At 33.1% G+C, this 17,194-nt stretch overlaps 1 protein-coding gene across 2 annotated transcripts in view; it reads left to right on the top strand.

Annotated features, from left to right (window-relative positions):
• Nucleotides 1-17,194, top strand: part of LOC130049159 (transient receptor potential cation channel subfamily M member 2-like) — an 80,663-nt gene that overhangs the window by 54,106 nt on the left and 9,363 nt on the right. For both annotated transcript variants that reach the window (XM_056146368.1, XM_056146369.1), the window contains exons 16-19: nt 2,341-2,440; nt 4,437-4,668; nt 6,971-7,033; nt 11,504-11,656. In XM_056146368.1, coding sequence (XP_056002343.1) covers nt 2,341-2,440; nt 4,437-4,668; nt 6,971-7,033; nt 11,504-11,656 — 548 coding nt within the window. The remainder of the gene's footprint in view (nt 1-2,340; nt 2,441-4,436; nt 4,669-6,970; nt 7,034-11,503; nt 11,657-17,194) is intronic.

Raw genomic sequence — 17,194 nt, 5'->3', positions numbered from 1 at the left:
TCATGTTCGGTTGACATTAATGTGAACTTTAGCCAAACTATTTGGGACATGAGAGCATTTATTTCGAAAGATGTTTTGTCCGCTGACAAAATTTATTGTTGTAACATTTGAACATGTATAAATTTGTATGTAACTTTATATCCGATAATTTGATTTGTAAAACGAAGAAACTTTCTTGAAATTGTCTTGCAGCATTTTAGATATGCTTTAATTTAATTTCACAAGAACGAATAGCACGCATTGGTCACGTATTACATACATATATCTATCCATGTCCATAAAATTCGTTTGATAAAAACGTTCTGCTTTTCAAAATCACACATGTAACTCCTTTTCAGGATTACAAAGTTATGAGTTAGACAAATACATACTACTAGATAGACGTTGTACCAGAGGTTGGGTAAGGTGCATAGGAAAAGTGCGTAGCCCCTGTCAACCAGTTAAATCCGCTGTAAACCCTGTTTCTTGAGTTATCCGTAGTCAAAATCAGTGTGCATAAATGACCTTACAATTGGTATGAAACACGTCATAAAACACTTGGCCCATGCGAAATGTTGACTTTAAAAGCGATTATTGAAACTCATGTAATATCAAATTATTTGTCAGAACTCTGCTTCGATTTAAAACTGACCATACGCCAAAAGAAGTTCTTGCGTATTGAATCAGTTTAGAGACACAAAGCTAACTATAGGATAATGAAATATCGCTACATGAATGTGGAGAGTTGATAGTATAGAAACTGAAGTCAAACCGTTTGTTAAAAAAATGAATTGTTAATTTACCATTCACATTTATGTTGAATGAAAGAAATAAGTACAGAACGGATGTGGGTCAAACGTTGTCTGACTTGTTTCATACAGATTGGTAGGCCGTTCTTTACACACTGATTTTTACTTCGAAAATACCTCGTTTATTTTATCGGATGTGACCCGTCAACAGAGAGTGCATACACCTGATCCCTCCTCAGGTCTATCATACATGGTTCCGTGTTTCATATGCGTCCTCCAGAAATGACAGCATTAAAATCCAATGACTATATATATGAATATATATATATATTAAAATATCTCTATCTCGAAGTCCGAGGGACCTCGAAAAAACTTCGAGATATCCGGGGGTTCGAAATATCCAAAATCAATCTTGGATATATTTTGAAGGAAAATATTTGATGCATAATATGGGATTTGCATTATAAACAACAACCCTGTTGCAGTTTCTTATAGTTTAATGCAAGTTGATGAATTTATATTGTGGAATTTCAAAGACAAACATTTCGTTTATATATATATATATATATTAACATCCAATTGAATTCACAATGTGTTTCAAAATTAAGATGATCGTGTCTGCATGCTTACTTTAAGTTTACTGATGCCCAGGCTCGAGCTCGACTGACATGTAGTTATTGCGTTGTAATGAAAGAACCTATCACGTAAGAAACAAGAAAACGGATTTAAAAAACCAACAAGTTTTAAATGTTTATTAAATAAATTATTCGTGTTTTCTCTGTACTAGTTTTAATGATGAAGCGTGTATTATTAAATGCATTATCGTTACTAAGAGCATTGCCTTCAAGCGTACTTCGACGATTTTGTGCGTTTATCTAACCCACATGTTAATGATATAGCGTGTGTCATTCAAAACACCATCCCTGGAATTGGGTGTGTTAGTTCATAATTGGCGGTGAACTTTAGCCATAATGTTGGAAGGATTCACTAATCACACAAGCTGTTGAACCATTTATGACGACCTTGGTCTACTCGGAAAAAGCGAGCGTGGATTAGCGATCATTGATTATAATTGATGTAGCCGCGGGTGAGAATGTGTGACTTAATGACGTCAGTTATGGTAAGCAGAGCAGAAAATTGACGGCACTTCGAGATAAACCAGGTGAATGTGGGGTATGGGACCTTGAACATACTTTGACATAAGCGGAGTATTCGAGATTACCGTGTTCGAAATATCAGAAGTTTTTTTAATCATTTATATAGGGAAAATGGCAGGGACCGGCGGTTGACTTCAACTCAAGCGGGGTATTCGAGATAAACCATATTCGATATACAGATATTTTACTGTATTTGTTGCTAGCGCTGAAAATTACATCTGTTTGTAAAGTAGTGCTAAGATCCACGCCACCTCGAGCCGAACTCCCTAAAATGACCTTCAGTTACCTTTATCTAAAATGTATATATATATATATATATATATGATAATAAACTTTATGTTATTGAAAGTTTGACATGATAGTGTATTTGTTATTTGTTTATATGAAACTTCAATATGATTTCAATTTAATACCATTGATTGCTTGTATACTTTTCAATCTCAACTTCATGTCAGTGACAGGGCTAATTTCCTCTGCAATTCTGAAGAAATTGGCGAAGAAAGCAAATGATATAAAGGAACAGATTTTATCCAGGGATTTGGAGAACCATTCCATGTGAGTACATTTCTTAAATACTTCTTGTTTGGACATTTATCCCAATCAGGGTATATTTCATAATTGAATACATGTTGAATATGTACGCCAAATTGCATAACATAATAAAGAGCAGTTTTTGGTAAAAAAAAAATACTTTTGCCTAAGATGAGAACGGCATGTTTCGCCTCGATTTAAAATTTTGTTTTTCGAACTATTACAACTATTTTTACAACCAGGCACATATGCTAGAAATAAAGATAGAAAGAGGTGTTGATTTCTTGTCTAAGTTAACATTTTACAAATACTTCACTAAAATGCTACCATTTTAAAGGATAAGAATGAAATTAATTGAACCATATATATTTTCGCGCACATAACTTATCAGCGCACCAGTATTTTTTTTGGGAAGCGTATTTTTTATTTCTATATTGAAGAAGAATTAGAAAATCAAAGAGAAAAACTAGGATCAGAATGCTTGTTATTGAGGTATAGTGTTCTGTACATGGCTTTTTTGGCACTTGAAATTGACGTATAATGCACTCAATTAAATTTCATTTGGCTGTTGATGTCAACACAGAGTAAGCAACACAGATCGATCATTACAAACAAAAGATGTATAATAATCCTTTAACAATACAGATAAAAAGAATAGTTTGATTCTAAAAATAAAAATAAATGACCTTTTTGCACTTGATATACGGAAGAATCAATTATATAAAATTTAAGGGTTAAAAAGGACATATTGCAAGTAATGGGAGCTTCTAGAATTCCACATGCTGTTCAAATTATTGTTTTAAAATTTAAAATGAAACTAAATAGTGGGGGTAGAAATCAAATCGTCAAAGTATTCTCGAAAATACCGAATTTTTAAACAAAATTTTGAGTTTATTTAAACTTGTTTAATAATCGGTGTTTTGTTTGGGAAAACATCAAGTGAATTGAAATTTAAAAAAAAATACAAAAATAGAACTAGTTCGCAGCTACTTGTATCATAAAATATAAAAATGAAATACACGTAAATGAGTACAAACATAGATATATTGGATGAAACAGGAACTGTAGTGTCATTCAGATTTAGAACTTTTTGATTAATCAGTCCTTCCGATATAAGATATAGTCCCTTCAAGCCCATCTGAAATTTAACCCCTTTCATGACAGATAAATTCATGTGGGTTTTTTTTATAAATAGGCGAACACAGCAATAATTTCACAAAGATAAATTTAATTTAATTTTGGTCCAACATTCTAGATCATATACAGTCAATTTCAATGTCATGATAAAATGCCAATACATTACAGAAGTTGTAATGAAAACAGATGGGTCAAATTGTGTTAAGTATTCATTGAAGCTGAGTATCTCTCTTTTGATTTGCCACAGTATGGAAGGAAATAAAACGGAACACTTTATAGCATTTTAAAGAAATTTTTAGTCAAAATAATATAATTCACAAATTTATGTTCACGTGAAATGCTCAGAAGCATTGCTCACGACACAAATGCGTGTTACAACTGGCAGAGTCATACAATGCATCTTTCCTGCCCTTTTCACCCTGCTTAGTACACCAGTTACAAGTTAACTTTTTTCATTAACTATAATACAAACAAATGTATATTTCGCTATGCCAACTTTATTCTGATTTTATGATTTTTCACACAAGTATTTGAAAACCACACAGTATCTAGCGAATGTGGAATATGCAAGGTGAAGATAACGAACAGTGATCAATCTCATAATTCCTACAAGCAATACAAAATAGATAGTTGGGCAAACACGGACCCCTGGACACACCAGAGGTGGGATCAGGTGCCTAGGAGGAGTAAGCATCCCCTGTTGACCGGTCACACCCGCCGTGAGCCCCATATCCTGATCCTGATCTGGAGTTATGAGATTGATCACTGTTCGTTATCTTCACCTTGCATATCACTACCACAAAAAAATTCTCTAAAAGGCAGATTCATAAAGAAATTGATATATTGTTTTCACACAGAATTAAAATGTCCTCTCCCGTCACAGTCTATTTCAGAAACGTTGTTTAGACTTAATGGATAGGATGTATGAGGAGAAAATGGACCACGCCATTAAACTGATGGATGATGAACCAAAAGTGTGGGGAATTGATTCAAGTCCGCTTACGTTTGCTTACGAAAACGTCATGTACGACATTGTTGCTCACACATGTTCCCAGAAAAACATGAATAAAGTATGGTACAACAACTTGGCTCCGGACACATGGCCATTCATATGTGTACGATTTTTTTTTTACATTGTCTTCATTGTGAAATCAACATTACCCATTTGAGACAGCTATGTGAAATTCGTTTTTCTGTTTTACACATCTGCAATTACATTAATTCTGACGTCATATATTTTCTATGATTTCGTTCCATGGTGAAAAAAGATTTTGTATTGTTTTCTTTAAATTTCAACTTTATTTCAGAGTTAGAATTCAGGGTTACAATTTAGCTTAGATATGGAGAACATGATTAATATCTAGATTTCATAGCCCTTTGGGCTACTGATACTGATAGTCAGTGTAACAAATACTCAGGCTTGGGGTTCTCAACAAATTTGTTTATTTTTTTTTTTTTTGAGCAGGTGAGATTTGGGTAAAATCTCAGACTTGAGTCTATGTTTTGACTGATGTTTCTTCGTCGATAGAAATCCAGGCCAGGTACCAAAAGGGTGTATGGGCTTCTTTTATCTTAAAAAGGGTTGTTTCAAAAACCACTATAATATCACCAGATTTAAAACATTTCAAAAACATTTGCCACTTTGTGATAGCAATACTTCCATATCTAATTTTCAATCTAATTTCTTTCTTTTTATTTTGTTTGTCTTCTACAGTTTAATAATCTGTTTATATTCAATATGCGACCTAAAACATTAACAAGATCAATGGCTACTCAAAATTGTCAAATTGTTTAGACGACCCGTTCCTTACTAAGAGCACAAAGAAGTTAGGTTATACAGTGTATAATTCAACGGCTACATGGTGTTTTCAGTCATTGAGTCAATCAAGTGATCTTCCTCCTGTCATTCGTGCATTGTTAACGGCTGAACCAATTTCGGTGTATAGCCAAGGGAGATAAGCTGTGAATTTTGAGATATATGCTTCCTTTGGAAATGGAGGGTGTGGTTAAAACCACCATAAGTAATTTTCCAAAAAAAAGTATGAGAAGCTATCCTTCAAACTATCGCCTTATTTTAATGAACAATGCATTTTGAAACATTTACGATTCATGACCGTATGTTCGGGGTTCATGTCACACTGGGGAACTAGATTGGCTATATATTGAAAAACATGATGTCATAGAAAATATTTACTTCTGTACACCAATCACCCAAGCCGTTGACTTGATTGTAATGAAGATTGAGTCTTGTATCGAATCCATGACCTTTGGGTTAAGGGTTTTATGTCCCAGGTTGAAACTTTGGTGGTCAATGCTTATAGGAGTTATGCGATTGATCACTGCTCGTTATCTTCACCTTTCATGTATATATCGTTTAAAATCTTTTGTACTGATGGGAAAGGCTTAAGTTTGAGCCCCGCTTGTACCCTTGCCGCGTCAACCCTAAGGCATAACCATTGGTAGCGATTATTTTTTTTCACTAATGTCCCCATATTTAGGAGTAATATTAAGGGTTTATTTCGAAAATTACGTTAAAACCTGAGGAAATTACCTCCACGTTTACGGTAATGGGTGCCAATCATACGTTTTAATTTCTGGTACCTCACCTAGAGCTGGTGACGTCTCACTAGGACAAAAACGACATACATTGATAAATTGCATTGTTAACAGAATTGATACACTACCTGGCGAAATTGAAAATAAACAATATATAAGCGTGGAAGTGTGCTAATGGATAGTCGTTTCGTCACCAGAGTGTCTGGGAATAAATCAGACGCGTTTATAAAAAGTTTGTACCATCATCGGGGCATAATGAGAATAGATAGTACAAATTACCGAATTACCCTTTTTAGTTTAGTACTCTAAATTATTTTATTATACCTCAGAATGTTTGTCCTATATAAATGTTAGGTTAATAACTTTGCTATTTCTTCTTGATAATGCTAGCCGTGGAATAGTTTCTGAAGTATTTGACCTTGAGAATTAGTCTCGAAACTATTTATCGGATGTTTTATTTTCCCGTGTTTTACTTTTCTGTGACGGCAACGTCTAATAACTCGAATTAGTTTACCACTCGGATCATCTCGGTCGATTCCATCTAGGCTAATGACGAATGCTAGTATACTTCACTTTGGTATGTCTGACACAGGAAAAGTCTACTTCGGTATGATAAAACACCTATTTACTAGGATGTGCCTCGGGAAATAGTTGCTGTCGAGGGGGACAATAAACTTGCTATTGTCCTCATAGCCAGTAAATAGGTGTATAATATTTCCATCATTTTTACTTCATCTCTCTCTCTCTCTCTCTCTCTCTCTCTCTCTCTCTGTATATATGTGTGTGCAGTTTCATCTACAACTTTGTAGAAAATCAAAATTTGCCATGTAGGTTATTCATATATTTCTTTTATTTATCTAGTCCATTGTACAACACCCAGCGAAGTTTTTGACTGCGCCATTAACGAAATACATCTTCAATTTTGTAAGTATATAAACAATGCATAAATTACAGTTTATACGTGTATGACAAAATCGGTCAAAGATAGTTTGTTTCAATAACAATAGCTGTGTGTGCCTTACCTACAATATGAAGATATCCCTGTAAAATACGAAATGCTTGTTAATTAACATTTACATGCTGCTGAGTATGTGTCCTATTTGGAAGTTTTCCCCCTGAACATAGACATTATCTGTAGACTAAAAAAATGTATAACAAAATAAAAAGCGTTCCGCCTTTTCTCCTTCATCAACTTTCCATATTTATGTAGCAATATTCCATTATCACCTGCATATGGTGTTTATATATCTCAACTGATTCGATACCCAAGAGCTTGTTCTGCGTATGGTCAGTTTTTAAATCGAGACAAGCTACTGATAAACAAGTTTATGGTAGAGGAGTTTCAACAGTCTCATTATAACCTGCATATGGTGTCTGTATTTCAACTGATTCCATGCGGAATGCAGTTCAGTTAAGGCTATCCAAGAGGAATCACCTCCGTGCACTTCGCACCATATGATGTCACGATGAAAAAGTACGTCACAACGTACAGGTTCTTATAGATGTATTTCGGAAAATGTGTCATAATATTTTGTCGTTGATTACTACCGTTATCAAGTGGTAAGCTGTATGCGTGAAAATCGTTCTTGTTAAATAATTGTATATAATTCCTTTATGATATCAAATCACTCTTCATTTTTATATATAGTATCTATGAAGGTGATATTCATATCATATTGTGACCTTGAAATCGCCCTAATTTTAAAAATCCCCTTATGTACACAAATAAACTCATTCTACGGACACAGTGGCAAAGTTCAGGTCCATCTGCTATAAAAAGAAATATGATTTTTTAAAAAAATATTTTTTAGATATATCTATGCGTTTCAAAAGTGCAGGGAGCAATTTCTGCCCTGTATATTAACGGTATGATATATATATAGGGATATGAACACCGGTAATTTGCTGATGACTCTCACTTAAAGGATTATTATTTATTTTTGGGTATATCAATAAAAATCCCACTGGCTATCCGCCTGTTCAAAAGTAAGACCTCTTGCTGTTTTCCAAAAATAAAGTGTTACATGTACGTGATATTAAACTGACGTCAAGGGAAATTACCATGATGGGAATTTACGGTAGCTCAGTCACAGTCAGCAAATGGGTAGTATCGTTTCGGTGTTTAAACGAAAGAAGTATAATGATTCCTGTGAATTTAAGGTGTAATTTCACCCCATAATTATAGTTCATTTTACTATGGAAACCCTAAACCTAGTTACGAATATCATTTTCCGTGTATGATCAAATTTTTAACATTGGACGGTTATTGACACTGATATGGAATAATACTTATACTAAATTTAAAGAAAATCACATCAGGAAAATGAACTGGCAAACATAGTAATATGTAGTTAAAAGCAATACCGTTAAATATTCAGATAAAAAAAATGCTAGAGACGAAAAGTTTTGATTTCATATAAACATCAATATATAGAATTTATGAATATTACTAAAATGTCATTTTAACGACTATGAAAAAATTAGTCGATGATCGGTATTACCAAGTGATAGTTGAGTACTCGAGTACTATTTTCTATATCATCTGTCGTACCTTCATATTTAGTGCTTCATTTCAATTGTTAGGACGTTCTTTTTATACGGTTTATAACTATGGATTGTCCGCGCCAATGATTACACATATGAGTCACGTGATTTGCTCTTCTTCAGCTGAAAAAAGATGAGTATTACCCATAATGCTTCTGGAAAATTGTCGCCGTCACTGCCTTATACTTCATTGCCAAACCCGAAATTAAAAATAATTAGATTGTTTAGAAAGTACCATAAACGTTTTTAAATTCCAGACAAGCTTTCTCATAGCTTCAAACATTTTGTTTTTACTTGGTTTGAGAGAAGAGGAAAAAACATGTAATATGACGTCACAATATAACTGTTTACATCCACCACGTTATATTTCCGGCGTTAAATGAAGAGGCGGATAAAATGTCTATAAGTCGTGTTGTAAGTTTTTAATGGGCTTCGCTCGTCTCAACGGTCACACCGTACAACGTATCATATAGCATTTCTTTATGATATCAAGTCATTCTCCATTTATGATATATAGGATGCATGAAGGTGATATTCATTACCGTCTTCCTTGGAAGACGGTATACAGAGTTGAAATGTTTTGCAGTCTTCGGACTTTGCACTTCCTCTCTTTCTTCATTGGTAGAAAGTGCATGAAGTGAAAATTTTCAATTATTTCATTTGCTGAAATGCTCTTCAAGGCAACGGAGATAATTTTCTGGTGTTCTAATTTTCGTACGACTTAACAATTTTCAAGATTTTCAATCTTAAAAAAATCGACAAAACGAACAAAAGAAAAATGCAATTCATGAAATTGACACATTACTTTTTTAAAAGCAACTAATACAAAGCATTTATATGGTTACTTCATTTACAGCAATGTTTTCATTTTTGCATACAAACAGAAAAACTCGCCGTTTTTTGTTTTGATTGCTTGTGTTTTGGGAATTGTCTATTCGGTAAGGCTAATCCCTACAAAACAGTTTTAATGATACCTTAAGCTAAGAATTGCATAAGAATAAATAAGGCTTGACTTCAAAATGAGGGTCACTGTTTTTTAAAGCATGCAAAAGAATAATCCATCCACCTGTTATTACAATTTAGGTAAACGAGTCTAATTTATGCATTTTCAGGTTTTATGTCATATTATTAAAATATGTTGCAAGTAGACATTTAAAATAATTTTGATTATCAGCGATTACAATGCAACCATTTTTGTTTGTATTATCAGCGGCATTTAAAAACTTTGCTAACGAAGGAGTAGGACAGTAACATTTCATATGCTGAAAACAAAGTAGTCTGAGTAATAAATGTTGAATTTCTTTGTATGGTAGTGATAAAGATTTGTCGCAAGTACAGGTCACTACAGGAACAATTACATTATGTTGTAAGTTTTTCATGCACAAATTAAAAAAAAATGCTGTCTAATCTTAGACAATTACAATATTCACTTGTCATTTAGTTTATATGTCGTATTATTAAAATAAGTTGCAAGTAAATATTTAGAATAATTTTAATTGACAATCAGTGATTCCAATGCAACCATTTTTGTTTGTATTATCAGTGGCATTTGGGAACTTTGCTAAACTTAAGAAGGAATAGGATAGTAACATTTCATTACATATTATGTTGCTTAAAATTACCCCAGCTGTAAGTTTAGACTGCCTGTATCAGGTAAACTTAAAGCTTTTGGGGTTTTTTTTCAACACATCTGTTCTAAAACTATCCTATTCATTCAGAATATTTTTTTCCTTTACAATTGCTCAAATTTGAATAACAATTATTAATCTTTTCCATCAAACTCTATGTTTTTTATGATATAATTTTTGGCAAACTATTACAATATTCTCAGGTCTTTATCCTGGTTAATTTCTAAAGCAGTTGTACTGTACAATATGCAAGAATAATTTTTATGCAAATTTGAGCAATTTAAATCTTTTTAGTTTGTTTTGTTTCATAACTTCGTTAAAAAATAAATATTTTGATATACACACTGAAAATATCAGTTTCATTTGATATAGAGGCTTTAATCAGTGCTAATACAGGGAACAGTGATTTTGATTTCCAGTACATATACCCTTTATAAATACAAACTTTTACAATGAGAGTCAGGACTCAGCTTTGTAGGCATGATGTCCGTGATAGTATTTATTTTAGCTCAATTCAATAATGAAGACAAGGGACATAATTCAACTTCGCTCTATAGAGTTGCTGCTAAAGACGGCAAGCTTTTTTAAAAAGCTTTACTTGTATTATATTGTGACCTTCAAATCACCCCTAATCTGAATGACTGATGCGTTTAAAAATTCCCTTATGTACATAAATAATCTCATACTACGGAAACAGTGTTCAGGTTTATTTACTATAAAAAAAACAATATGAATTTTTCTGAAATATATTCTAGATATATCTATGCGTTTGAAAAGTGAAGGAATCAATTTATGTCTTGTATATTAACGGTATGATATGTATAGGAATGTGGACAACCCCGTTAATTCGCTGATGACTGTTGATATGTTGTTGAATTATATCATGTTTAGTTAAAGTATGCATTTGGTCCTAAAACTTTTCGTGTTAAGGATTTTTATTTATTTCTGAGTATACCAATAAGAATTCAGCTGGTTACCCGCATGAACTAGAACTGTTGTTCACAAGTAGGGCATCTTGCTGTTTTCCAATAATAAAGTGTTACGTGATATTCAACTGACGTCACGGGAAATTATCATGAGGGGGGTTTACGGTATTAACCGTTACAAGTGTAATGATATCTGTGAATTTGAGGTGCAATTTTACCTCATGATTATTGTGCATTTTACTATGGAAGCCCTTAACCTAGTTGCGTTTCTTAGATCAGTCAATTTTGTCATTTAGGTGATGTTCTTCAGTATGCTGATGATATACAGTGCCTTTGTATTGACAAGTATTAGTACTGAGTACTACGACAACTTCCTAGCGAAATTTCTGGAGTATTACGTTTATTTCTGGGGAGCTGGAGACTTGATAGAAGAGGTCATCAGTTGCTTTGTGCGTATCATTTGAACAATAGAAACGTATAATAACAGTTATTGGTTAGTTAGCTTGTATCAGTCTAACACATTTTTATTTTTTATTTTTTTTTTTTGTGTTAGAAAATATGTATTTCAATCTACTTTAACCTAACACTACTGCACACATATTATATTTGGCAGTATAGTCTTTTGCTGGAGAAGACCTTCCGCTAAATCAATTACTTCGAAAAATATGCATTGTTATGAGTTAATTTATGTATAGTTGCTAAAACAGTTAATTAAATCTTATATTTTAGGTAAATATCATACATTTACAGTATTTAGTTACTACATTTTAAGTTTAATTAAATGTTATTTTATTTTTTAGACATAATATGCGCAAGATTTTGTTTTACTTAGGATTTAATCTAGCTTTGTTATTGGATAATATGGGTCATGTGATTACCAGCCACAGACTCGTCAGTGTGCTACTACACCAGTGGTACGGTAAACTTTCGAATTCGAATTTCTAAATTCAAAATCAAAATTAACCAATCAAAATGTAGGTAATCAAAATGTAGGTAACAATAGATTAAAAGTTAGAGGGCCCACACATAGAAACTAATATGTTTACCAAACAAGGAAACATTTCTTTTGAAACTATAAATCAAGCTTCCCATAAATAAGCTTCCTGAAACATAAAAACAATATAAAAAGAGACCGCTTAGATCGGAGAGAAATATTTATTCATGGTTTGAATTTCCTCCATTGTTTACACACAGGTGCCTATAAAGGATGGAAGGGGTGAGGAGGATATATGAACAGGCACCTGAAGTATCGACACTACTCCCCCCCCCCTTTCTGATTTTTTTGCGGCGATAATTTCTCCGAAAAATGTGGATTACTTGTCTATCCCATCCCTATTTCGATTTATATTTAATTGTATCACGATTAGAGATTGGCCTTCCACCGGTATAGTAGAACTACTATGTTTTGATTTTTCAACAAATCAAATAATTATCGGTATAGTAAAAGTCCCATACGACCCGAAAACTCCTAGCTTCAAACGAATTCGTGTGTTGATGTAGCCATGTTAGGTAACTAGGGGTCAAGTCGAACCCCGGTTCATTTCCACACTTGCACAATTACGTCTAGATGTGAAATAATATCCCCACAAATATTTTAGCTAACTATTTTAAATAATATATCATTCCAGTTCCTTTAAATAATAATTATTGAAATAGCTAAACTCACGGCAATGCGGCTTCCATAAGTCTGGTCCGGTCTCCATCCCTTTCACACGAGTGTTAAAGACTTTTGTGGTATTATCATTAATCAAGAGCTTATTTTACCTTTAGAAAAACTTCATTTTTTATTTTCTATAAATTATGAAAATTGATAATAAATGAAGAGCGAGCATATAGCTTATAACGGATTTTATGAATATATACCAACAACGACAGGATTCGAATTGGCCTGGCTACCTAATATGGCTACGTCAACAAATGAAATTATTTGAAGCTGGGAGTTTTCGGGTCGTATGGGGCTTTAATGAATATTTGAAGGTATGTTTGGATACAACTACAATTGGAAAATATGTTAAGATTGTTTTGTATTAAATTTATGAGACAGCAACACAAGAATACAACGATATCAGGCCTCAACCGTGCGCAGCTTTTTGTGCGCCGTAAATCGAAGGTTTTTATTAGGGGTGGAACTGTACTTCCCTGCTCCGTCAAAATATTTTTTCAGAGAGCTACAATTCTGCAGCTATAATGATATTAGTAGAGTTCTACACTTTATCACCTCTCATAAAAATTAGGGAGTGATATAGTATAGACTCCTACTATTATCATATTACAGACAATATTACCGGCTCCTTTGGTATAATATTCATGAATAAGTGGGATAAGATAATTTATAAAACATGTGTATATTAGTATATTTTGTTGTAATGACACATGTAGATAAGCTTCCTGGAACCTAAAATAAATGTAAAAAGATACAACATAGATCGGAGAGAAATATTTATTCATGGTTCGAATTTGCTACATTGTTTATATACATGTATATAGATAAGTACAATTTTCTTGACACATACACCCATGTAGCCTCGGTTAACGTCCAGGCTACGTTCATTGTAGATCTCGTAATGAAAATAGATAAATGAAATAAAATGGATTGAGAGGAAAATAAAACGTAATGAAATTAAAAGAAATAATAGGCCTACATGAAAGTGTCGCCTCTGAAACTCTAGCGGATGGAGTATACTACTTAGTACTTAACCTATTGATTAGTACTTAACAGGGTAAAAAAAATCTAACTAAAATCAATGTTGGAGGGGCACCATCGGTCAATAGGATTAATATACGATTTCAATTCAAGGTATATTATGAGGTGTATTCTTCATTATTTGACCTGGTTACTACATAATACAGCGTCAATATGTGGGAGCTGGAACAAGTTTTCTGCCCCCCCCCCCCTTTCCGCTTTCTACGGGCATGTCTGCATGCTACATGTAAGCACACATTGTAACATTTATACTTTTAAAAGAAATGTTTCGCTGTTTGGTAAACATATTAGAGAATAAGCTTTCTGTCATATTTTAAGTTTACATGCATGTACCCTCCAACCTTTAAGCAATTGTGACCTATATTTTGATTGGTTAATTTGGATTTTGAATTTCGAAATTCGAATCTCGTATTTTGAATTTCGAATCTCGTATTTTGAATTTCGAATCTCGAATGAGCCTTCTGGGCTTTCGTAGAAATCAACTACTATTCGAGTAGAAACTAGACCAGGAAAAAAAGGAGAAATTTATAATTAGGTTTAATTAGGTCTTCAATCAAGTCAATAAACTGTAATGTGTAGGTGATCATGAATAATTTAGCTATATTGTTGTATTATTATGCTAGAAGTTTTATTGAGTGTAGTACTCTTTTCTACGAAGATAAGAAACTTGGATGTGAACTAACAATTCATGCTATTTTTCTAAGTTCAAGGGCCATAACCTAATGACAAAATCAACAGACCGAGACAAAATTCGAACATGATCTGTAACTTGTTATGGCAAAAATAATGTACCAAATATCAAATGAATACCTGCAAGCACAACAAAAAAAAGTCCAGAAAACTGATAATTCATGCTATTTTTCTAAGTCCAAGGGCCATAACTTAATGAAAAAATCAACGGATCGAGACGAAATTCAAATTTGATCTGTAACTTGTTATGGCAAAGCAATGTACCAAATATCAAATGAATATCTGCAAGCATAACAAAAAAGTCCCCAAAACTGATAATTCATGTCATTTTTCAAAGTCCAAGGGCCATAACTTGATGAACAATCAACGGACCGAGACAAAATTCAAACTTGATCTGTAACTTGTTATGGCAAATCCATGTACCAAATATCAAAACAATATCTGCAAGCACAACCAAAAAAGTGCGGAAAACTGGACTGACGGACAGACAGACAGACAGACGGACAAACGGACGGACAAACAGACAGACGGACGAACGGAGCGCAAACCTAGAGTCCCCTTCCATTTCATCGGTATGGGACTAATTACCATGTTTCATACATGCCCGCTTTTTCATATTTCAACAAGACAAGATGTGTCTGTGAAACACAAATGCCCCCGCTAATTGCCAATTCCAAAGATGGCCAATGTCACAAGCACAAGTATATTGATACCAGTAGAAAGATCTTGTCCCAAGAAATGCTCATGTGTAATATGAAAGCTTAAATATTTACCATTTAGATCTTATGACCAATGTCAGCTTTTTAAAAGTAGGTCAAATGTCAAGGTCAAATGGTTTAGTACCCACGGAAAGGTCTTGTCACAAGGAATACTCAGGTAAAATATCAAAGCTCTCGATTTTACTGTTCAAAAGTTATTGGCAAGGTTTAAGTTTTCAAAAAGTAGGTCAAACTCCAAGGTCACACAGTCAAAAATGTTGATACCCACGGAAAGGTGCTGTCACAAGGAAAACTCTTGTGAAATATCAAATCTCTATCAAGTACTGTTCAAAGGTTATTAGAAAGGTTAAAGTTTGCAAAAGGTGGGTCAAACGCCAAGGTCAAGGTCACAGGGTAAAACATTTTGGTACCCACGGAAAGGTCTTGTCACAAGGAATACGTATGTGAAATATCAAAACTCTAGCATGTACTGTTGAAAAGATATTAGCAAGGTTAAAGTTTCAGAGAGAATGACAGAATTACAGAATAACGGAATGACAGACAGGACAAAAACAATACCTCCCCCCCCCCCTCATCTTCGATCTCGGGGCATAAAAATCGTTGAAAATTAAAAACAATCGCCGTCATGTAGGATGTGGATGCATTCGGTGATGTTCGTATCAGTAAATAAGGGCATGATAAAAGTATCAATGCTCATAATGGAAGGCAAGCGACTGTCATCGAAATCTGATAGCTAAGTTACCTTGTATCTTGAGTTGACCTCTGATTTGGTAAATTGGATATGCTTAAGGGACCTTGTGTCTATCAAACATCAATTACAGTTTTTCTAGGTATACCATGATACATGTACAAATACTGTCAGGATTCTGCTTTTGAACAAAAAAAATGTTTTTTAAGCTTTTAGATACTTCTGGATATTCTTTTATATAATAAAACCCTTGCATATTATTGGAACCTTTCTATTTTACTTTTCACACTGAATGGTTTCATATAATGACTAACCTACTACATTTACATACTAGTGTGTACAAATGTAAGCTAGCTGAAATTTGTTGGAATATCACATTGTGATTCTATGGAATTTCCATGATATTTTTGATTTACTATAATATAATAATTTAGAATTAAGCGGAAATAAATACTTTTAGATATCAAATAAACGGAGAAATAGAATTACTTAAATGAAACAAAACCAAATTTATAATTATCTTTTAAAATTCATAAAGTAAAGGTAAAGAAATAAACGGAGGAATAGAATTACTTAAATGAAACAAAACCAAATTTATAATTATCTTTTAAAATTCATAAAGTAAAGGTAAAGAAATGAAATTAATTAGACATTCTTTTGTAGTTTTTGTTATAAAGAGAAACATTATCTTCAAATAAAATGTAATGCAAACATAAGATAAACTTATGCGGCTTAACAATATTTCCCTTTGTAATCTTCATAAAAACTCGAAATAAGATATATATACAGATCTGAAAATAAACAAACCGAACAAAATATAAGTGAAATTTTCAGTATCCAATTTATTGCATTTTAGTCAACATGGCGCGCTGTAGATGAGAAAAGTAAATACCGGATGCCGTTCAGTGAATATACAACATAAGCACGATTCTCTGATTTATTTTGGTATATACATAAGATAATGTAAAATACATGTTTTTAACGTTGATTTATTAGATAATATTTAATTCTTATTGAATTCTAGTCTGATTGGTCAAATTCAATTTACGGTATGGAAATTATTTTTGCATGATATGGTTTGGAGTGGAAGCAATCAGCATCCAGGATTAGTTTTCCTTTTTAACGTTTGCAATAAAAACTTGAAATTGATACCGTTTTCTGGATGTCGATGCCAAGCAAGACGTAT

The sequence above is a fragment of the Ostrea edulis genome, chromosome 8, assembly GCF_947568905.1.
Source record: "Ostrea edulis chromosome 8, xbOstEdul1.1, whole genome shotgun sequence".
NCBI lineage: Eukaryota > Metazoa > Mollusca > Bivalvia > Ostreida > Ostreidae > Ostrea > Ostrea edulis.
The sequence above is the reverse complement of the archived record's forward strand: the minus strand, read 5'-3'. Positions and strand labels throughout refer to the sequence as shown.